This window comes from Vicugna pacos, chromosome 1, assembly GCF_048564905.1.
Source record: "Vicugna pacos chromosome 1, VicPac4, whole genome shotgun sequence".
NCBI lineage: Eukaryota > Metazoa > Chordata > Mammalia > Artiodactyla > Camelidae > Vicugna > Vicugna pacos.
Window position 1 is genome coordinate 38,226,178 of NC_132987.1, and position 24,431 is coordinate 38,250,608.

The 24,431-nt window shown below is 29.0% G+C and overlaps 1 protein-coding gene across 1 annotated transcript in view; it reads right to left on the reverse strand.

The window, feature by feature from the left end:
• Positions 1-24,431, reverse strand: part of SI (sucrase-isomaltase) — an 83,179-nt gene that overhangs the window by 41,139 nt on the left and 17,609 nt on the right. Inside the window, exons 13-24 of the mRNA XM_006200847.3 lie at positions 20,743-20,827; positions 19,707-19,824; positions 17,735-17,906; positions 14,754-14,870; positions 12,635-12,789; positions 11,706-11,790; positions 10,786-10,842; positions 9,776-9,900; positions 8,095-8,183; positions 5,597-5,646; positions 4,435-4,605; positions 2,217-2,372 (exon numbers count right to left, since the gene is read on the reverse strand). Coding sequence (XP_006200909.2) covers positions 2,217-2,372; positions 4,435-4,605; positions 5,597-5,646; positions 8,095-8,183; positions 9,776-9,900; positions 10,786-10,842; positions 11,706-11,790; positions 12,635-12,789; positions 14,754-14,870; positions 17,735-17,906; positions 19,707-19,824; positions 20,743-20,827 — 1,380 coding nt within the window. The remainder of the gene's footprint in view (positions 1-2,216; positions 2,373-4,434; positions 4,606-5,596; positions 5,647-8,094; positions 8,184-9,775; positions 9,901-10,785; positions 10,843-11,705; positions 11,791-12,634; positions 12,790-14,753; positions 14,871-17,734; positions 17,907-19,706; positions 19,825-20,742; positions 20,828-24,431) is intronic.

Sequence of the window (24,431 nt, forward strand, 5' to 3'; positions counted from 1 at the left end):
CATGTCTTCTTGCCAACAGACATTTCTTCTGCAATTCTTAACTCTCCTGCATCACTAATGTTCCATTCACTAGAGGTTATTCTCAATGGAAAAAACCAGTTTTATTTCTCCCATCTTAAGAGAAACTGTCACCTCATTTATTTCTCCAACTACTGCTGTATTTTTCATGCTTTCCTTAGGGTAAAATACAAAAGGTTCACCATACTTATTAGCTCCAATTTGTCTCTTCATTCTCAGTTGAATCTCATTCTCAATCTGACCAGGTTTTTACTCCCATGACTCCATCAATATTTCTCTCATAAAAGTTACCAAAGACTTCCATGTTGCCAAATAACAAATGCTAGCTTCCAGTTCTTATCTTACTGATTTATAAGCATAATTTGCACAGTTGATAATTTTCTCTGTCTTGAAATGCCGTGTTCACTTTGCTTCCAGGAACCAACATTTTCTTTGCTTTCAACCTATTTCTTCAACAATTTGTTCTCAATTGTTTTGGTTCCTTATCATTTGCTTGAGGCTGAATGTTGGATGACTCAGGGTTTAGTTTTTGAACTTTTCCCCTTTTCTATCCAAGCTCATTCCTTTCATGATGTCATCCTATTACTTGACTTTCAATGCTGTATATATGTTGAATCTAAATTTTATACCTTACCAGTGATATAAAATGTTCAATTTCCTTGGTTTATATCTCACTATTGAAAAATTGTACTTGGATTTGTATTTGAGCATCTCAACCTTAATTTGTCCAAAACATAACTCTTTCCCTCCATGTTTGTCCCTTCCCACCCCAGTTTGGTCTATCTTTGTTACTTCTTTTTTTCCAGTTGTTTAAACCAAGAACTTCAAGTCACTTTTACTCTTCTCTCCTCTCATATTCCACATCCAATCAAGTAACAACCTTTTATGGCTTTATCTTAAAAACATGCACAAAAGTCAATCACTTATTACTATTCTACCACTACCACTCTGGCTCAGTCTACCAATACTTTCTTTGATAACTGCAATGCCTCTTTCCTGGTCTCCCTGTCTTAGTCTTCAGTCTGTTCTCATCACAGAAGCCATTATGGTCCCATTAAGATGGAAATTAATCTTCTCATTCATCTTCAAAACTCCCCATTAGCATTCTATTTCATAGTAAAAATAATAATCCTAAAAATGGTCTAAGTGATTGGTCTACATTATCAGTTTCCATATGTCTATAATATCATCTTCTGCTGTTCCTTGCTGTTTGTGGACTATACCAGGTACATTCTTACTTCAGATGTACTTCAGGTTTTTGTTTTTTTTTCCTCTTAAATATTGTTCTTTCTTTTCTTTCCTTCATCTCTTCTAGTAAATGCCACCTTCTCAAAGAAACTTTCTCTGTACAATCATTAAAATTACACCTTTGCCATTCTCCACCTCCTGCCTTTCCCCTTTCCTGCTTTATCTTTCTCTGTAATACTTATCCAACATAACACATAATTTTTAGATTATTTGTTTGTTTTTCCACACTAGAACATAAGCTCTTTCAGAGAAGAGGGTTTTTGCTTGTTTTTTTAATCTAGAACAGTGCCTAGAAGATAGTAGTTCTCAAATATTTTTTAAATGAATCAATGAATCAACAGTAAAGTCTAAAGAAACATAAGTTTTATCTGTACCTTAAATCGTCATATTTAATGGACTTCTAATGTTAAAGCTTCATTTATTTGACCTAAAAATCTATAAGATGCTGAATACTAACAGTAGTGGAAAAAATAAATTTTTCACATTTTCTCGTTAGAGGTTATTTGAACTTTAGTACCCATCCTTTAGATTCGTTTTGATAATGGAAATAAATGACCTTGGACTGAATGCAATGGGGGATGGGTATGGAGTTGAATGAAGAGCTGCAATTTAAAGAGAAGATATTGGAGGTATATTGGAAAGATACTTCACTATTTGGCTTTCATTGATTTCAGAATTCTTTCCCTTCCTCACTTCTTTTCTTCAATTCTTCCATAAACGTTCATAATGGTATAGATTATGCTGCTTTATCAAGCAACGGAGAGGGATGGGGGCGATTTCTATGGTGGCATAGATTCTATGTATTCCTTAATTTCCTAATTTCAAAAGTCTTGATTTCAAATTTCAGATGCTTCTCTAGATGAATTTAATTTACATGCAGTAGAATTAAAATTAAACTATGTAAAGTTTACATTGACAGCTATGTCACGAATAATTAAAATTCTTATTACCGTTTGCCATAAACAGCCACGATCCTCGCAGCTTTCTTTAGTTGCAGTTCCTGCATCTGGATAACAAGTAAATTTTTCAATTTCCAATAAAGTTTGATCCCATTGAACAGTAAAGTTTCTTCCAAGGTTAAACTTGAGATTATAAATTAGGAGATTCTTTGAAGATTAAAAAAAAAACATTAAAGAGTATTTGTGACTACTGGACAATTTAAAAATACTTAATATTCATAAAATTCAGCAACCCCACAGAATTTTTTCAAATCAAATCATGAATAGTTTTAATACAATATTAAACGAAAAGACTAGAAAGGAGAAAAAATGTCATGCCACTGAAATAGCTAGAACCTCAAGACAGGAAAACTGTGAAACTGTAGAATACTGATGAAAAACATTGTCTTGAAATGCAGACATGAGTTCAATTCTCAGTTCTGCCACTTATTGCTCATGATTCTTTAGGGAAATTGTTTATCCTATTTCATCTTCAATTTCCTCCCCCTGTCAAATGGGGATAAAGATCCCTACTAAAAGAGGTTGCTATATAGAATGAATATGTAAAATTTAATACACCTCACACAATGCCTGGGGCATACTCGGTATGAAATAAATGTTAATTCCCACAAGGAAGAAAAACCGAAGAAAAAATTGACTGCTCTGGTTTATTTGGAAGCTCCCAGAGTCAGAGGAGGAGAATATTTATTTATTTATTTCCGTAGTTTTATCCACTGCTTATAAATATTTGAGAGACAAGTTAGAGGGAAGATAATACGGTATTATACAAAAAGAAAAAAATTAAGAGGATAGAATACACACATTCTATATATGGAGGATATATATATATATATACACATATACATATGTATATATATATATATTTACACACACACAGACACACATTCTAGTACACAGTTATTTCCATTATTGGAATATTGTAAATTTTTGTTTGGTTATTGTTTATATGCCTTGGGAATAATATGCATAGCTTACTTATTTATATTTAACTTAACTTTAATAATTCAGGAATAAAAATTCATATAAATATCAGTCTAAGCACAGCAGAATTAGAAACATGTATCTACAACTGTGTAAATTTCTACATAAGTTTAAAAATAGAAAATATAAACTGAGATTATAAAAACCAAATCAAATTACTTTGTATTATGCCCTCTTGATAATCTTTGTTAGAGTCATAAAGTTCTCAATAAGCCTGTATTATTTAAGTTACACTGATTATTTCTTACAGTCCTAGGAATATATATATATAATGTGTGTATATATATATATATATATACACATTACAGTGTCTTTACTAAATAAAAAAATAGTTAACCAATACATATTCTTATGAAAATTTTTAAGTGAAAAACTCTGAGCCAGAAGGCTTAGGAGTTAGACAGAAATACTCCATAGAAAATGTTCTGTATCACAATTTAGTACTTATGCTGATATTACTAATAATTAGGATTATATGAATGGCAGCAAAGCAAATACCAATGAAAATCACTTCCAATGTTTAAATTATTTTTCTCTAACATTTAAAATACATTAATTTATTACCCAATAACATTTATTATTAAATACTACATTTTACAGATGAGGAAGGTGAGATAACAAGAGATTAATTTATTATGCTTAAATGCACTGACTGTAGGGCTGGAATTTCAGCCCAATTCTGCCATTCCTTTTCCCTCTTTAGTACACCTGCTGAAAGAAGCAAAAATTACAGGATAAGGAAAGGATTACTAGAAGGGAAGAGTGTAAACAAAATTTGGGGGGAAAAAAGCACTAGATGTATCAAAGAAGAGAGAGTTCATGAAAGGAGAAGCAGGAAGACTGACTGAAGAAACATATTAAATCAACACCTTAGAGGAGTCTTAAATGAGAAACTGAAACATGTAGATTTTTATTGTATGCAATAGGTAAGTTACAATTCAGGGTTAGGGAAATGATATAAAAATATTAGGAAGTCATACACTAGTGAACAGCCAAGATAAAATGAAAGAGAAAGAGAGAATTAGTATGGATTTCCCTTGTTTGACATGGTAACATAAATTGAAATGACCAAATATTGGAATGTCAGCAGCAAAAGGGATCGAAAAGAAGGATATATCATGAAGAAAAAAAAATCACAAAGTCAAGAGCCTGAATGGTTATATAATGTTAAATTTAACAGTATGTGAAAGCTAAAATATCTTAAAAGATTGTATCTTAAAAAGATTACCTGGTTAGAAGCATCGTAAGTGAAATTGTAGTGAGCTGTCATTGGTTGATTATCCTCCACCACTGTCACTTCTGTAACAGTGTCTATCAACCCAAGGATTTTTATAGTCTCAAATGCTAAAGTGGTTCCTTCCTGGTATGATGAATGTGTGCATATAATATCTAATTTGTTCTGAAAAAAGGAAATATAATATATCAAGTAGAAAGTCATAGAATACAAACAGCACAAGTGTACATTTATATTGATTAAATCTTACAGTCCTAGAAATATAGAAATTATAGCATATTTACTGAATAAAAAAGTAATTAACCAAACATATTTTTATGAAAATTGCTAAGTGAAAAATCCTAGGCCAAAGGACTTAGGAATTAGACGAAATTCTAATAAAATATTCTATCCTACACAAAGAATTTATTTATTTGATATTTGATATTTGATATTACTAGTTATTTAGTGTTATTTTGTATTTAGTATTTAATTATAGCATTACTTAGTATTTAATAATATAGTATAATAGGAAAAGAACTAATCATTTAATCCTCCATTCTCAATAGCTTTCCACATTCAAGTACCCTATATAAATTATACTAATTAGTTAACTCTTTTCAAATTTTTGGTATACATGTCATTAATTTTTTTTCAGAGATAATCTAAATTATGCATGATTCAACTCATGTATATCCCTTCTCATTCTAGCCCTAAAGTTAGTGAAGAATAACTTAGCTTTGGCAAAAAAGAATGTATGAAGAAATCCAACATCTACAAAAATCACTGCTACTAATTATTCAAAATTTAACCTTGTGCATAGTTTTACTATTTTCACTCCAAAGCCATGACAAAATATTGCAGTGATTGATAAATTAAAACATTTTCAAAAATTATTTTCCTAGGACAGACATGTTGCTTAAACCAGACATAGTGCTACAAGAAGTCTAAATATTTCCGTGAATGAATTTCATTATCAGAAACTCATCTATTATATTCAAATTTTATAAGTTACAGTAATTTATTTATAATTTAGCAATTTAACAGTTCACTGCATTTCTTTGCATCGAATTCTGGAGGTAAATGAAACATCTTTCCAAGGAAGGTCCATAATAAAGGCATAACCCAGATATTAACAAGGTATATATTTAACTATGTGTCCAAGGAGAATGCTTACATTAGAAACTGAAAATGAATATAAAATGTAGTTGCCATTTTGTATAGTATCTGAAATAGGAAAAAATAAAGTTATCAGAACAAAATGTAATGTTAAATTCTCTGTTTTATTTTTATAGTTAGACAACACAGGAAATTTGAAAAAAACAGAAATTACTATAAGGAAGCAAATTAAATAGATTATATTTTTAATTATCTTCAAATGAAACAATTTTGGTAGCCTATTTTCTGAGGAATTAAAGATAATGAGTACATATTTGCCTAGCTCGATTTTTCAAATACTGCTAAATATTTATGGAAATTCAGAGAATGCAAAGCTTACAGTAAAATACATATAATTCTAAATTTGTTGTTTTGAATGATATTTTATCTCTTTCTAGTAAACCATATAACATTCAGTTTATCTCAGGAATACAACAATCCACAATTTTCTTTTGCATCTTTCAATTTTTAAAAATTATTTGAAGAAAAAAAGAGTGACTGTGGAGACATGTTAAAGATTCAAATAAATTTTAACAAGGAAAATGGAAGAAAACAACTATTTTCTGCATCATATATGTAACAAAACTTTATATCAACATGTTTCTTTAACAGTAAACTAAAGATTATAACTAAAATAATTAGAAAGAAATAAGAGTGAAAAATATAAAGGGAATCCTAGAATTGATGTGCAGTACATTCAGTAACATTAATTTCCTTAAAATCTTAATACTAAGAAATAAAATTTGAATCAGAATCTGAATTGAAAGTCATTTTATTGTTTGCATGTTTGATTCATTATTCAGAAAATTCTGATTTTTAATTTTTTAGCACACGTAAGTATATAGATGTCAGATTGATTAAATCACGACTCGTATTTTTAAACATCTTATATGAAGTAAATTATCAATATACATTTTTGCAAGTAGAAAGAAAGGAATGCATTTGGAATATTTATAAAATTTGAGAAATAATAATAACCTTAGAAGTCCCATGTGCAACAAATAGAGATATTATCTCAACAACATTCTTTAACTGAAAATTATAAAAAATTTAGTTCTGCTGAAATCCACTCTTATAGAATTTCTATGAGTTAAATTCTTGTAACCTATTCTTAGGGCAGAGCTCAACCTAGTGTGCTTAGGCTTTGAAAAAGAACAAGAAGGCTGATGTGCTTAAAATGTACAGGGGGACATGGTGACCACTCTGTCTCTTGGTAAAGACTGTGGCTCCTAACTGGGTAAAATGGAGAATCATTAGAAGATTTTGAACAGAGGTGTGATGATTTGAGTCATCTTTTAAAAGGATTACTCTATCTGCTAGGTAGTAAATAGAATGTAAAAAGGGACTGCCAAGAGCTTTTGACCTATAGATCTGTTAGGGAGCTACTACAGTAATTAAAATGAAAAGTAGTTACAATAATACTGGAGCTGATGAGAGAACCTGGATCAAGCTGTTACCAAGAGAAATTCCTAGGCTGTGAGAGAAGAGAGTCAACTCTAAAGTTTTTGGCATCTTGTAGAGATGAAATTACCATCAACTGACAAGGGGAAGACAATACATATACATACATACATTATATATATATATTCTGGTGGAGCAGATATATTGTCATCATCTATATTTTTATAGACAGATAAGACTTTAAAAAGAACAGGATTTTTTTTCATAGATTCCATATTTTCAAATGTAAGAGTACATCCATATATAGTAGACTGCTTCTTGGAGTTAAGTTAGAGATATTTGGATGTTTCATATACTATGTATAAAGGCATATAGGACATTCTTTAATACATCTGAGAACTAGTGAACTATAATAGAAGCTAAACTATAATTTTTTATACATACATATTCCAAATACATACCTAAAATCCCTCTATTAAAAGAAGTAACATTTAAAAATCTAAACTATGAGGATAATTGTAATTGACTAAGTAAATACAAACATAAGTTTTCTATGGCATAATTAGATATTAGTAAAAAAAAATGACTCTTTTTTTAACTTCTTTGGTGTGCTGAATTCTCAAGTTTGGGTCTCATGAAATGAAATTAAAGACACTTAATAATTGAAATAAATTTTGAAATATTTATATGTTAAGATTCTTATCTTAAATAATTTGATATTAATTAACTTAAGCTTTAATGTTGGCTTTCTTTTATAGTAATAAAATTTTAGTTTTAATCACTATAATCATTTAAGATAGTTAAAAATATGATGCAATTTACACATCTATGAATTTATTAACTAATTAAAATAATAATCTAATAAATAAAGATATCTATGCTTGTCAAAGACTTTTACAATGAACAAAAAGGCAAAACTAAATATTGTAATTAAATATATATAATTTAAATAACAATGTTAAATTCCATAAAGTAACTTAAAGTCCTAAGATAGATAAAAACAGAAATTAAAAATGAAAACTTGTCACATTTTTTAAATGGATGCAACTTTATAATGAAGGCAAAATTTCCCATCATCAAAATGAACATTTAAAAGTATATCACTTTGAGACTTACTTGTAGTTTCTCCATCATCCCAGAAAAAGTCTCCTTTTGCTGTGTTATCTTCATCTAGTGCAACTATAAGTCCTAGAGGGTTCATTCGGCTGTTAAGCAAGTTAGGATGTATATATGTTAAAAATAAATTTGTAATAGTGAAATATCCTATACATAAATCAATTTCAACAGAATGGATTTGTAGGAGTTCTGCATTCACATAAGAACATTGATATTAATAAAATTCATGTCTATACTTTTTAATAATTTATCAATGAGAAAAATAATTTATATACGTGGAAAATAAATAAAAGGAATAAATATAGTAAATAATATGGAATTTCTTAGAGGCCAAGACATCTGCAAAAATGAAACAATGTGATACTATTTCAACGCAAACAATAAAATTAAATATATCTTATGAATGCTCAATTCAACATGTATTTGGCACATATAAATTAATCTTAAATTATAACGTATCAAGGTTACAAAATAATGAGAAGTATAATATGATAATATTTTAAATGCTAAGTGGAATCTCTAATAATCTTACAAGTGAAGCTAACTTTATCATGAGAAATGAAACATTTGATTTTTTTTTTTAGTTATAGATTACTATAGGTTTTTAAACCTAAAATAGTACCCATGGAGCTACAGAATCCAGGTAACTGCTCTATAAAGAATATATTTCTTCCACCATGCACTCATCAAAATGAATGTTTCTCTTGTTCAATATAGCACTAGAGTAAAACCAATTTTTTTGAGAACATAGTCATGAAACAGTTACAGTACGAAAATAATTCTAGAATGCAAAATTAGTGAAATTACTAACACTCATTGATTCACTCAGTAACTTGTTCCTTTTAACAAATATTCAGAGAAAATAGGAATCCTATTCCATAATAGGTTGACACTATTATTGGTTAGGGGACTAAAGTAGTGAAAAGTGACATTTCTGCCTTCATGGAGTTTATAGTCTAGAGGAAGAGACTCACTACATACAAGAACAAGTAAACAGTATAATTCCAGATATTCTTAATGCTATGAAGAAGATACAGCAGGGTAAGGAATAGAGTGCGTCTCTCTGTTGGGGTGCTGTAGAAGATGGGGATACATATGGACTCAACATGACATGTTCTGTCCAGGTGCCCAGAATGAATGTTACCAAATGAAGCACCAGAATATTCAAGTTTCTTCTTTTTTTCTAAATATTTATGAAATTTATTCTTACTGACAAACTTAGTTTCTATATTGTTCTTTACCTAAACAGGAATATCTACCTCATTTGTTAACTTAAAATATTTTAGCCAAAAGAAAAACATTGTGATATTCATGTTTTGAGAATCCAAGTATGTAAAAAGTGACAATTTGATCAATTATATAACTTAGTTTAATATTTCATTTTTTATTAAGAATCAGCAATTTAATCATACATATTCTTTAGAGAATGTCAGTACACTTTTGACACAGGAAATAAATTTCTAATCTAACTGTTCACTTTTTAAATCAAGAAATTTGTAGTAATATACACAATTTTATTCTTCTTTTTCATAACTATGATGGTTATATTTAAGAATTCCTTACATATGTCAAATATTTTCTGGTGAAAAAAACTAAACATGAATCTTTGATTCTTAATAAAATATGAAATATTAAAACTTGAATTATATTTCAGATTTCAGTTAATGTCTTTTCATTTTACCTTGCAGTTGTAGTCACAGCAGGTTGTTGAATGGGGATAATATAACCTCCTCTAAGATGTAATCCTATTTTGTCTCCTGGAAGATACATATCAACACGTTGTTTTTTCCATGGCCTTTTTGCACCCTAATGTTTGGAAGATAAAAACATTTTTTATTATTTCAAGGATATTAAATCCCATTTCACAAGAATTACGCATAGAATGTACACACAGAAATAATTTTTATTACTAGCAATTCATATCATTTTAATGAATATTAACATGTTTTCTAACATTCAGAGAAAACTTTTTTTTCAGTTTACTGAACTAATCAATAGGAAAATAAGTTCACTTTATCAAAAAAAAATCAACATAGAGAAATCCATTTCTCTTCTACAATAATTAACAATATTCTTAATTAGCCTTGCTTTTTATTTTTTGTTTTTGTTTAAAGTTAACCACATCTTTAGAAAGGATTTTTAAATCATCACTGTTTCTTATAAAATAAATCTGCTTAGCAAATATAAATGCTATACAAAATATTTCTCTTTAAAATAAATACTCAGAAGGTCCTGGTCAATTAAAAAAAAATAGGCTGTGTGTATGAATCCTGCTATGTTGCCTTTTCAAGGTTGAAATGAAAATCTTTCCCTAACATTTCAATATAATGTATAAAAACAAATGTTTATGATTAGCTCAATACTCAGTTTTTTTGGCTGTAAGATAAATATGTAAAATAGGAAAAGTATTAAAATAAGTTACCACTTCTTCCTAAAATTACTCTTGACCTTTTATTTCCACAATTTAAAACAGATAAGCCTTTATACTAAAGAATATAACTTCATATTAATCATGTGCAACAAAATGTATATATACCTGCATAGACTTTAACACATTGTTAAAACTTAGAAGTTTTTAATAATAATAACAAATACTGAAATAAAATATGCTGTGTGTTTGGAGTTAAGTTTCCTTTACAGATGTTGAATAATATAATACTTTGGAGTCTATTATTATATTAGGTTACTTACAGTTTCATAATCATACCAAGTAGCATTAGGGATGTATGCACTCACTATAGTTGCTCCCTAAAATAAAGCAAGATAATTTATATGCATACATATATTTTTTTACTTCAATACTTAACAGAAGAGAAACACATCAAATATTAAGTTGGATTTTCATAGTGAAGGGAAATAAAACTTTCTTTGTACTGTTACACTTAAATATTTCTATAAGTAATATTCAAAAGACTATTTTACTAGTTTAAGATAATATCACAATATAAAATATTCCAAAAGCAAAAATGAAATGAATTTAAATGGCAATTAAAATAGTGGATGCACGCATCTGTACTATTATATCCTACATGGTAATTGTGAGTGTGAACACATTCATTTCTGTATATTTCCATGACATACAGACTTTTAAATAATAGGTAAAAAACAAATATCTCATTCTACTGTTTTTCAACATTTTCATATGATCTACTGTTTTTCAAGTCCTCCTTTATTTACAATATAGCAAAATTTTAATGTCTGTCTACTTAAATGAGAGTTTCTTCTTATTATTATAAGATTTGATTTGATTTCATAAATAGCTCTTTTTTTTTTACATTTTTTATTGATTCATAATAATTTTACAGTGTTGTGTCAAATTCCAGTGTTCAGCACAATTTAAATAGTTCTCTTTTTAAGAAGAATACTAATTGTATATAATTTTCTCCCCAATTACAGTTACATATTATATATTTGAAAAGCATAAGTCTACTTAATATATTTATTATAATTTTTCAAAATTTCTTCTACATTTTAGAATTCAATTTGACATTTACCAGGCTGAAACAGTCTATTGAGTAAAATTTATTATCCAAATGTTTTGTAATTTAGTGTGGCTTTGGTTATACAAAGTTCCCTTTAAGCAATAAATTTATTAAAATTGTAAAACCTACCTGTCTCAAGACAGGGGTAATAAGTAAACAGGGGCCCCACAGGAACTGAGTGTCCTCAATCCAGCTGTTAGTATCCTCATAAAATCTAAGAACAACAACAATGTTTACAATATAAAGATAAAAAATAAGTTTATCCAAATCTCTCATTTGGTTTATCTTTTAAGTTTTTCCCTGGGAATAATTATTAACTTTAATTTTACTTGTTTGATATGTCATTTTGAATCAACAGTTCTTACATCCTTATGGTTCATCTAACACTCAAAAAAAAGAGCGGCAGGAAGGAAGGGAGAGAGATGAGAAAGTGGGGAGAGATGAGGAGAGGAAATTAGTTCATTTGGGACTCAAAAAAAATCTATCATATATGATAAGGCTCAATTTTATCTGTAGTAAACAATTGTTTTGGCTAATTCATTTTCTCCTGTAAGATAGGTTCATAAAGTGTCAGAAATCTTTCACATTCTACTTTCTTCTCTTTAAACTCTTTCTTTATAAACTCCCATTTTAACTTGGATTTGAAAGGATCTTTAGTTATTTCTTGAGGGAAGGTCCTGCTTTGGTCAAGATATACAAAACAAGCACAATTTGTTGTTTTGTAATGATAGTATACTCGATCTATATTTAGATAATTGTCATAATATGTGCATGATTGTGTTTTAATAATTCTGTATTTCATCTTGCTTACTGATATTTCTCTAATATATTCTACATATCTTTTGCTTTTAAATTCTACATAATTCTTTCATTTCTAGATTATTCCTGTCCAATTCACCAAATTAATTATATTTACTACTAGCATTCCACAATTCATCAAATCATTTATACAAATGTAAGAACAAACAGCAGAAATCTGCTTGACATCTGATTTACTTCCATTCATTTTTCAATATATGTCTGAATATAATTTGAAAGACATTGAACATAATACTCACTCATGAAGAAATGGCCTTGCTACTGTTTCTCCAAACATATGGGCTTTATAAAACAGAGTATAGAGGAAAGGTAGTAAGGTATAGCGAATATTCAAATAATGCCTTGATGAATTAACCAAAAGAGAATTCTGTCCAAAAAATGCTGGATCCTGATGCTGTGGGATAAACAGAGGAATTGAAGTAAGAAAGCTAGAATATGAATAAAAATTAAAATAGAAGCATTAATCCATTTTTGAAAATCAAATTGAATACTTTTCAGCTTGTTTATAAAAAGTTGTGATTACTCCTACTTCCATCATCAAAGTATATGAATATTTCTATTTTTATATATTCATTTACATATATTATTAATTAAACTTTATTGTAAAGTGGGCATCTCTCATTTAAATATACACAGAGAAAATGAAAAAAATATTTTAACGAAGAATACTTTATTTCTATTATTGTGGTAGATTGAATTATTGGTTCTAATTTTCATGCTTCCATGTACTCACAATTTTTGCATACATAATCTTTTACATAAACATTGCAGTCTCTACCTCTAAAGGTGGAGTGTACTGCCCCACCACTTGACTTTGTGCTCAGTTACATGACATACTCTGGCCAATGGAGTCTTAGTACATGTGACGCCTTTACCTTCAAGTAAGGGTTTGAAATGTGCTTACATGAGGACTTGCTGTCTTGTCCCTTTCCATTGCCATTAGAACGATAAGCCCAGGTGGTCAGCTAGCCCAGGGATAAGGGAAACAGAGCTGCCTGGCCAGCCTGTAGGCTTGCAGCTTGAAGGACAGCCTCCCTGCTGAGCCCAAGCAAGATCAACTGACTCTCTCAGCCAAGGTGTAACGATGTGAGCAATTTACTGAGATTGCCTGTTATGGGTAACAAAATTAACTGAGGGTACCAGCTATTGCCTCCCTGGATTCACCATCATATTTACCCTAAAGCCATATTTCCCTTTGGCTGCTCCCAGGTAATCAATGAGCAGTGAAGGACTACTGTTCAGGCCCATTCCTGGGAGATAAAGGATTCCTCCAGTGATCAACTTTGCCTTGGAGTCTCCCCACGGGGCTGACAGAGGCTTCCTTAGAACTGGGCTGTAGTATGTGACTCTCCCAATCAAACCTCCTTCTTTGCCTATATCTTCATCAGGTTCAGACCTGGATTGTGATCTGAAGGCTATCTCCACCTTCTCCTGCTTCCTTTCCTTTTTTCTTCACAAGCATTTCACCAATAAATCTCTAACATGTCTAATTCTGCCTTGGCATCTACTTTTTTGGAGGACAGAAATAAACATAGAGTATAATGCACTTCATACCAAGATTTCCCAATAACATACATTTCTTGAAAGCATCATTTAGGCAGTTTAGCAAGTGACTAACACTCAATTTATACCTTTTACTTCTGTACTATCATGCTTCCTTCCAGGCTGAGCTCTGAGTGGTTGTCCCTCTTCTCAAACAGAATTAAGCCCCAGTGTGTGAAGAGTGAATAATTTCTCAACCAACATGCACTTAGTTGACTTATGTTTTCACCTAATTTCCTCATTCCCTCTGAAAAATGTGCCTATGAGAACCTACGGCATGCTTAGTGCTCAGGGTTGGTAAAATAGCTCCCCATCGGTTCAGATGCATGTTGTAAATGTGTTAGTTTTATTTTTTCCCCACCTGTCATTCCAATTTTATTTATTATAGAAAGATTCTGGACTCAAACTGCTTTCCAATATCTTTAATTTCTTGTGTATCTTTAATGAAACAAAAACTAGAAATCCTTAATAGTATATTATATTTTTTCATGGAAGAAAAGTCACCTGGAATTTATATTGGTAGAATCTAAGAATTTAGACTCACAAAAATCTTTGGCTTTAATTGAAAATATATATGCCTTAGGCTTGAATAAAATATTTATGGTGTGACTATATTATGTTCTATGATTTCCTTATTAGACCATATTTTAATATACAAAATATGTATAGGCCTTGAGAAGAGAAGCTCTAATTCTTCTTTAAGAATTATACTACAAACTTTCAGCCCAGATCCTCTATAGATATAAATTTAAGTACATTGCTAAAAATACTGTTTTTGTGTTTTATATTGAAACATGAAAAACAAGAGGCATTTACCTGATATCCATCAGCATTGTGGTTTCTGGAAAATGGATAAAATGCCCCAAGTTGCATCCATCTTCTGCAAAGTTCTTCCGTGGTCTCAGCCACAAATCCACAGATATCTGCTCCAACCTAAGTAATATATATATATAAAATTTATCATGTATAGATTCTCAAATTTGCCCAGAACATCACATTTTATGCCTCAAATGATTAATTTGCACTATTTAGAAACTTTGTTTCACTGTCTTCACACACTCTTCCTTAGCCTAGTTTCTTTATTTTCCATTTTTGCCATATACTTGCCTCTAACGTATAAAGCTGAAATTGTATTAGTAAAATGTTTTGCTTCTTAATCCAAGGCTCACATCCTATGATTTGATTTTTCCCATTGATAATATATTAGTGTAGGAATAAAAGAGTAAAAAAAAAATTGCCAGATATATACTCATATAAAATTGCATTCCTTTTTCTTCAAGGACCCTCCAGAAAAAAATACTACCCTTAATTAAGTACTTACTGTTTACAAGCATTTCTTTTTTTTTCAAAATAGTATATTTGTATCTATAAACAATATATAACATTGTTTAACATGATTTTTCACTTTATATAAATTATATGTTGAATGTATTACACTGCATTTCATTTTTCTCACAAAGCATTATTTTTGTGAGATTTAATTATGTCAATGTAGCTGTAGTTCTGTATTTTATGGGATCCTATCACTATAAAATATACTTTTATGAAATGTGTATGTTGGCTTCTTTCTGAATATGTAAAAAATTTACTCATTCTGTAATACATATATCTACATAGGATTTTTTTTGATTTATTGGAAATGTACATTGTTTAATCAAACCTGGTTATAACCATTTATAATCACAGTAACAATACATAAAATTTCCAATTGCTCTATTTTCTTGACAATTTTTGATATTTTTAGACTTTTAATTTTTACTACCTATATATACAATATATCTTACCAAAGTTCTTGCATTCCTCTAATTATAAGAAAAGCAGAAAATTTTTTCATATTTGTATTGAGTCCATATGGGTTTCTCTTCTTATAGAATAGCCTATTTATATCCTTTTAAATTTTTCTATTGTTTTTATCTTCTACGAATTTACTTCAAATTAAATACTAATCCTTTATTGGCTATATGAATTGAAAATATAATTTCCAGTAGTAGGCAATATTTTATTTTTAACTTTTTAAAATAGACTTTTGATGAACAGAAGTTTTCATTTAGTTGAAATCAAATTTGCTTCTTTATTATTTGTCCCTTCTATGTTCTGTTTAAGAAATTTTTCTTTTAACGTTATGTCAAAAACTTACCCACTTATATTTTCTTCTTAGATGTTTAAAGTTTACTTTTCACATGTAGGTCTTTAGTCCATCTGGGATTGATTTTTGTGTACAGTATGAGACATGGATCCATTTTATTTGGTTTCTTAAATGGATAATCATTTGTTCATATGAATGGTTGATTTACAGTGATAGTGCTATCATTAAACGCATTTCCATTAACGCATGGGCCCATGTCTTACTTTGTCAACTTAATCTATTTGAATATTCACAGTTAAGTATCACTGTGTTATATTACTGTTTTACCTGGTAAGGTAAATTCTTGTGCTCTTTTCTACTTCTTTAAATTGTACTGTCTTCCACATGAAGTTTAGAATAATCTTTTATGTTCTCCAAATTCCCTTTAGTTTAAATTGGAATATCACTGATTTGGACAATAGTTTGGGGAGAATGCATATTTCTAATATTTTGAGACTTCTTATCCATAAACATGGTATATCTTTAATTTATTTAGTTATTAAAATTCTCTCAAAAAATTCCTACACTTGGTTTTAATATTTATTCTTAGCTATTGTTTATTAATCAGTTGCTACACTAACAACTTATCTTGAAATACCTTGTAACATTGCTTATTTCTTCTTTTTTTGAACAAAATTTGCCATTAATTTGTAACTTTATTCAATTTTCAGACACGTTTGTACTTCAACTTTGTTAATTTTCTCTAAAGACATTGTTTTCATTGCATTCATTTCTTCTCTTATTTTCACTACCTACAGCTTTATTTGGTTTTTCATTCTGCATTCTTAATCATGGATTTCACTAATATTTAACCATTCTTATTTTTAATCTAAGCATTTAAGGCTAAAATTTTTCCTTTAAGTATGAATTTAGCTGATAGCCCACAGTTTTGATATGAAATAAAATTGTTCACATTCAGTTCTAAGATTTTTCTTCCCATTTCCATTCAGTTATTTTGGTGAATCATTTGATAATATATTATTTTTTTAGTTTCCAAATTCAAAACTCAGTGTGTGTTAGTTTTTCTTTTGTTTGTTTGGTTTGTTTTTGGTTTTCAATTTGTTCAATGTATATGAAAGAAGGAATAAATGAATTACTATAATTTCTTAAATATTCTAAATTTATTTTGTTATGTAATGGCTCTATTTAGTGTTGAATATCAACAATGTATATTTTTTCTTTGTTTGCTATAGGGACTTACCAGTTTTCTTATGTTTAGAATTGCCTCATATACATTTTTCTGTTCTTTTATTTTATCTTTTAAATAGGAGAAACAGCTTTATTATTTTTTAACCTAAACTGATTGTGTAGTATTTTAAATATATCTAGACTTTTGACATTTACTTTTATTATGATCTCAAATGTGAATTTTCCTTTACCATTTTCTCTGGTACTTTATATTTATTATGTAAGCTTTTTCTATGCCTTGTTTATATTGATATTTGTTTCATGAATTAGTTTGACTTGATTGAATTTTGTTCATTCCCACTTTAATAGCTTGAATGTTGTAGTCATCATCCACATTCTTAATTTTCTCATAAATTCTCTAAGAATAAAGCTTGAAATCTTCTGTCACATATCTTGAATCATTTCACCAAAAGCCACTCAGATAAAATTACAAAATTAAGTGTAATTACTGTTTTTATGAATAACATTGTATAAAACTGCTTACCAAAGGCATTCCAAACAAACCAAACTCCAGCATTCCAGAAATAGACCATTCCATTTGTTCCCATGAAGCAGTATTGTCTCCTAACCAATGTGCAGCATAGCTTCCAGTTCCAGCAAAAGTTGACCGGGTGAGAATAAAGCTTCTCTTATTAGGAAAAACTTTTTGTATAGCTCTAAAAATAAAATTTAATTAATAAATAACATTTATTTTAAAATACTGACATTTATCAATTATAATATCTTAATTTTAAATTCATATATTACATTTCCTAGAGCCAAGCCATATTATTTGCCACCATTTTATCATTATATTATATCAATTCCATATTTAGCTATCAATATTTACTTAGTTAAATACATTTGAATCAACAGAGAGAAAAGAAATCTTTTAGAAATGATTTAGACTTTGAATAATTTTCTTCCTTTTTTATTGAAGTATAGTCAGTTTACAATGTGTTAATTTCTGGTGTACAGCATAGTGATTCTATATATATATTCCTTTTCATGTTCTTTTTCATTATAGGCTATTATAAGATATTGAATACAGTTTCCTGTTGTTTTTTATCTATTTTTATATAATAGTTAGTATCTGCAAATCCCAGACTCCCAATTTATCCCTCCATCCCATCATAACTATCTGTGGAATCTAGAAAAATATGACACAAATGAACTTATTTGCAAAACAAAGACAGACTCACAGATATAGAAAATAAACTTATGAGTGATTTTCTTTACCAAATTAAACATGTACTTTTTGTATCTACTCAGTATTTGTTTTTGAAATATATGATTTAAACTCATTGAAATCTCTTTATACTATAAAATGTGATAATCAGAATTTGAAACTGATAGACATTTTTGTGGCACAATGATGTTATTTATGTCTTAATGCATGCATTTTCAAATATTAGCAAGCAATGTTGAAATAAAATTTACATATTTGAAAGGCATTTTATTTTATTTGTTTCAAGAAGTTCACCATCAACAAATACGAGCATTTTTCATCTCACTTCTATTGATACCTGAGTATTGCTGACAATTTTTTTTCTATAATTAGAAAATAATCAGAACAAGGAGACAAAAATTAATATAGTATATAAAATTATCCACACTATCATAGTAAAAATACAATAATATTCTCAGGTGCTTTTTCTATAATATTACCTTTATAATATGAACTACAATGTTGCTTTTTCTTTTCTAAAATTTACTTATTTATGCACTATGATATATAATGCTCAACTGAGTTTAAGTGAAGTAAATAAACACTATGAAGACAGTGTATAAAATTTTTGGTATCATGGTATGATTCGGGACCAGACAAACATGGGTTTGTATTAAAACTTGATCACAATTGTTTGTGAGAAAATTTAAAATTTCTTGACCCAGATTCTAGGGTTGACTGTTGCATCATAGGTCCTTGTACAATGCTTGGAAAAAGTATGCAATCAACATATGATTGTCCTTTTCCTTTGTTTTGTATCATCTTGCTTTTTTTGTTGTTGTTTTTGGTGGGGGGAGGTAATCATGTTGCTTTTTAATATACAATTAACATATTCCATTAGAAAATTCCTTTTTGAGATACTAAATAAAAAACTACATTTTAGTTGAAACCCTTGTTTATAAAAAATAAAGGTTTGTTCTAAAAGCACCATTCTCTGAGGTCAGTTGTGAGGTTCATGCTTAGAACAAATATTCAGCGATAGCACACTGAATCAAAATTTGTAAGGATAAATCTATACAATAAAACAGAATTACAGCTAAATACATATACCAGATAGTTCTTAATAACTAAGTTCCAAATTTGTGAATATTAGTAAAAGAAGTGATGTTTTTAATGTTCTAATCTTTTACTATAAAAATATTATCTTTCTTTGCTTTTTTACTTTTATTATTATCCAAATATATGTAAATCACCAAATATATGTCAGGCAATAATTATGAAAGGGATTTCTGAATGAAACTGCACTTACTTCTCTGTGGCTATGGCCATACTGTATCCGTAGAGGCTATGAACATCATATTGTTTCCCCCAGTATTGCACAGCATCCATGCAAATTGTTTTGGAATACATGAGTTTGTCAAGAATATCTTAGAAAAAATATAAAAGAAATATTTCTTAAGAAATATTTTGCCATTTTAAACTTTATAATCCTTAAATGACATGCTATGTAATATCATATTTAGTTAAAAATAATGAAAGTTGACAATTTACACCAAGTTCCAATTAGGACTCCACTCATATTGATTAACCATTAGATTTGCACTATAGTAATAAATATTCCATTTCCTAATTACAATCATATGAAAAATAGGCTTTAACATGTGTATAGAAATATATCCATCTGTGTTGTAAATCATGTAACTACAGACCCATTTGAAAGCTTTATAATTTATTTAAATATAATCTAATTACATACATGCAGACCTGTCACACAATTATAAATCATTTAAATCTCTGCTTTTCAGTTTTTCTGCTTTAATTTGCAGACTTATGTGATGTTGTGACAATTATTGTTATCTTTCTTCAGATTGCCTTAAAGTGATCTATTCCGCTAAGATCACCTCTTTTTGTTTGGTAAAATTTTTACCCAATTTTAATGGTGAAAAGAGGTTCTTAGAATACGTGAGATGTAACTCTTCATATTAGGTACATCTAATAAACTGCACAGACTTACAGCAAAGTGCTCATGGAAAAAAAAATGGTCACTTAAATTATGATTTCAAACAAATTCTGTTTGTCTTCATTAATTATTTAATAATGGGAAATTCATCAGTGGTAAACATAAATCAATATTTTACACCAAAATTTAGAAGTATGCTCCATTTCTTAGGCATAAATATTTTGGCCAAAAGTAAAACAAGCAAATAAACAAAAAAACACACATGTATTTCAGGCTCTCAAAATTATATAAAAGTTTGTGATTTGGGAATATATCCTGGAATTTACCAGTAAATAAGGACAGTTATCCTCAGTTAATAGTAAAGAGATAATTAAATAAACTTTACCAGGAGTAAAAGGTGGATAATTCAGGTTGTTGTCACTGCATCCTTTCTTTGAACCTTGAACAAAGCTGGAAACTTCATTCATGTCCTGAGTGGATATAAGATAAAGAACAGCAGATTTTAAGTAATTATAAATTATAGAAGCAAAAACTCTGTTTGTTTGCAAACATTTTATCTAGGGCAACCATTATGTTCCATAAGTCCTAGATGACAACCTGCAAACTTGCTTAACTATACCCACTATCTGATCTACCTCTGGGTATCAACAAGTCATTATACTTAGAAAAATATTTTTGCTTTTGCATGCATGTATATACCAGATAAGAGAGGTATTTTAGATAGAATTAAGGAATTATATACAACCAAAATGTATTTCATTTACCTAGTTTTAATTATACCTATAAAGCACTAATTACATTAGAAGAATTAAGCAACTGTCTTTTCCAAATAGTTGTATCAGTATTTTCACTGTGAGTCTATTATTGTACATAGTTGCAGCACATTCATTTATTCAACATAGTTTATTAGTTTCGCTGGCATATATCTAGCTTCTATGATGTACATTGCTAGCAGCTAGGCACAGCACTCTGCCTAGCCCAAAAGTCCTACACTCTCATGAGAGAATGAAAGTGAATAAAAGCAAATAGCTTTTTAGTATTCTAATGAAAATAGTTTCTGACCTTATTGAATCCCTGGAAAAGTCTCAAGAAACCCTATGGCTGCTGGGTCACATTGTGAGAACCAGTGACCTAAACATCTCTTGGAGTCAGAGATTATTATAGTGGGGTATTGTGTTTATGGATTTTCTTGCCATGTAAACTGAGGCCCCAAACTGTCTTGCTATTTACTAGTTCTATGTGCATAACAAGTTATGTAAAATATTTAGACTAAAAACAGATAATTCATGTAAAATCATATATTACACTACACATGGCCAAGAAATATGTATTTCTTACTCGTCTGTTAATTGCACCAAATGACTTCTGTACATTTTGAGCCTTATTTCCCACATCTCTGTAATATGTTGTCAGCTCTCACAAAGGCATCATCCTCAGTCAAGTGCCTTGTTTATTTTGTTATCCTCAGAGGAAGAATGTTCTCTCTAACACTGTCCCCTTCTCCCATCCACATGCCCAGATGGAATTAATGTGAGAAATTAAGGCTGCTCAAGGGAGAAAAGAATACATTTCTCATTGTGATACAGATTTTAAAAGGTAAATGTTTCCATTTCCTAAATATCTTCTTAGTAACCACAAAGAAGGACAATTATGTAGTTTTTCTAAAGTATACATTGGGGTTATTTACTGAAATTTACTGATATATTCATTTTTAAATTCATTTACTGAAATTACCTGATGTTTAATTTTGTGTTCCTATGTCCAGTAAAATTAATACAAAGACATACTATAGTTGTACAGTCAATAATTTTAGATGAACCTAAGTATTTCTTTCTTCATGAATGCACCAACTGAATCAAATTAAAAAACAGCTTTAACTACTGAAACCCATAACTGGAATTGAATTGCATTATTTTAAATTTTAAGAATCTTTTTCTAAGCCATTTTAATACCTCTTACATATAATATTCACTGAGGAAATACAACAACAAGGCATTTAACCATGAAATTAATGTTATTCTATTTGAATTATATATTCTAATTGAATTATGAAACTTGCAATAAAATTCGCAAGCTCTTTCAGCATTCACTCAAAATAGACATTATTTATGTAGCTTAAGAAAAAAATAAAATATTTAAAATGTAATATAATAACAATTTAAAATAAAATTTAAACACTTTTACATGATTTTAACCATATTTTGCAACAAACATAACATTAGACATCTGATTATCCTTTATTAAAATGTCTTGTCTATAAGGCAAAAATGTATTTTTAACAGGTTAAACTTACTACTCATAATTTAACACAATTTATTAGTATTTCTTTTAATGTGTTTTGTATTTTTGCATCTTTGAAAATTCTGAAAATATTTTCCCTAACCTATTCAAATGATTTAGTGATGCTACACTTATTTAATGTCATGTAAAACTGAATTTGATTAATATTTTCAATATTACAGTCAGTAGATTTAAAGTATTCTAAGTTGTGAAGCAAAGGACTCAGTGCAGTGATAGTAAGTACACCTACAGATATTCAAGTACCATTCAAATCATCTCAGATCTAGTAATGATCATTTCTAGGAATTGTCACCATTGTCACCAAAATCCATTGAAAACTGTATGAAAGGCTGGTGGCATTCCATAACTTCACATTTAAACTAAATTAAATAAAAATAACCCTATTTTTATAGAAAATTTTAAATATTTCAATTTTTATAAAAAGCTTATAAAATATAGAGGGAATATGAGAAATTAAGCCTCCAATTATTTAGATATATAAATGTTTGGCTATATATTCTCAATGAATTTTGTTTCCCAATCATATATATTAACTTATTACACTTTATTATAGAAGAATTCTGCTTTTAGATTTTAAAGAGTAAAATTATAATAGTAACATGATCACAAAAATATACTTATATTTTCAGAAAAATGAAAATGGTCTTTGAATTTTAAAAATATTGACTAATGCTTTTATTTTGAAATCTCAGCTTCAGTCTTAATTATACCAAATACAGTAGGCTTTTATTTCTCAAATATTAGGAAATTACCTTAAGAATGATACAAAAAAAGAGAATTCAAGTGTAACATGTTTATATGCAAAATCTACTTTTATAATTACAATTAAGCTATCATTTTCTGAAGTGATTTAAACTTAAACTTCAAAAGCTTTAGCATTGAACCTAAATTAAAAATCTAGTAAATTATAAAACTATTTTAGAATCTGACATGAAAGTAAAATTTCATCACTTAAATAACACTTCTTTTTACTATGTATTTTTTCAATCAGAAAAAATAATCTGAAGAAAGTGAAAGTATTAGAGAAACAACATAGCAGTAGAATTCGGTACTTTTTCAAGAAAAAGCTGGAAGCAGAATATCTACTGCTTGTACATAGTATAATTAATTCAGTGATATTTACTGACCTATGAAATCATACTGATTATTATGTTGTGTTTTGGGTTTTTTTTAAAGCATGAGTCACAATGTTTCTGTGTTAGAATCATAACTACCCTGCCTTTCTCAGATGCTCCTCTTCCTCCCATCCTCTTCCTCTCTTTGGAGATGAATCATGTATTTCGGTCTTCAATTAATGTAGGAAATGGAGCATTCTATCTTTCTATATAGTAAAATCAGATTCTCTTTCACTATTCCTAGGCGTCATTTATACTTCTAACTCTGCTCCAAAGGACTCAAACTGTTTCTTATGCAGGAAAAAGAAAGAAATAAGGAAGGAAAAAAAAGAGAGAAAGATGAAGGAAGGAAGGAAGGAAGGAAAGAAGGAAGGAAAGGAAGAAAGGAAGGAAGGAAGAAAGAAAGAAAGAAAGAAAGAAAGAAAGAAAGAAAGAAAGAAAGAAAGAAAGGGAAAAGCACCTTTAATTTAAATTAAATAGTTCATTGAAATTGGAGCAAAAATTAAAAACAAAACTCAAGAGCAGATTACAATTTTTTTGTTGTTATTTCTACCAGAAGCTACGTATTATCATTGCAATCTCACTAATTTTGCATCAAATGACTAAATCCTCTCCATTTTCATTCTACTACCAATTGTAGGAATCCTGAAGATTATCC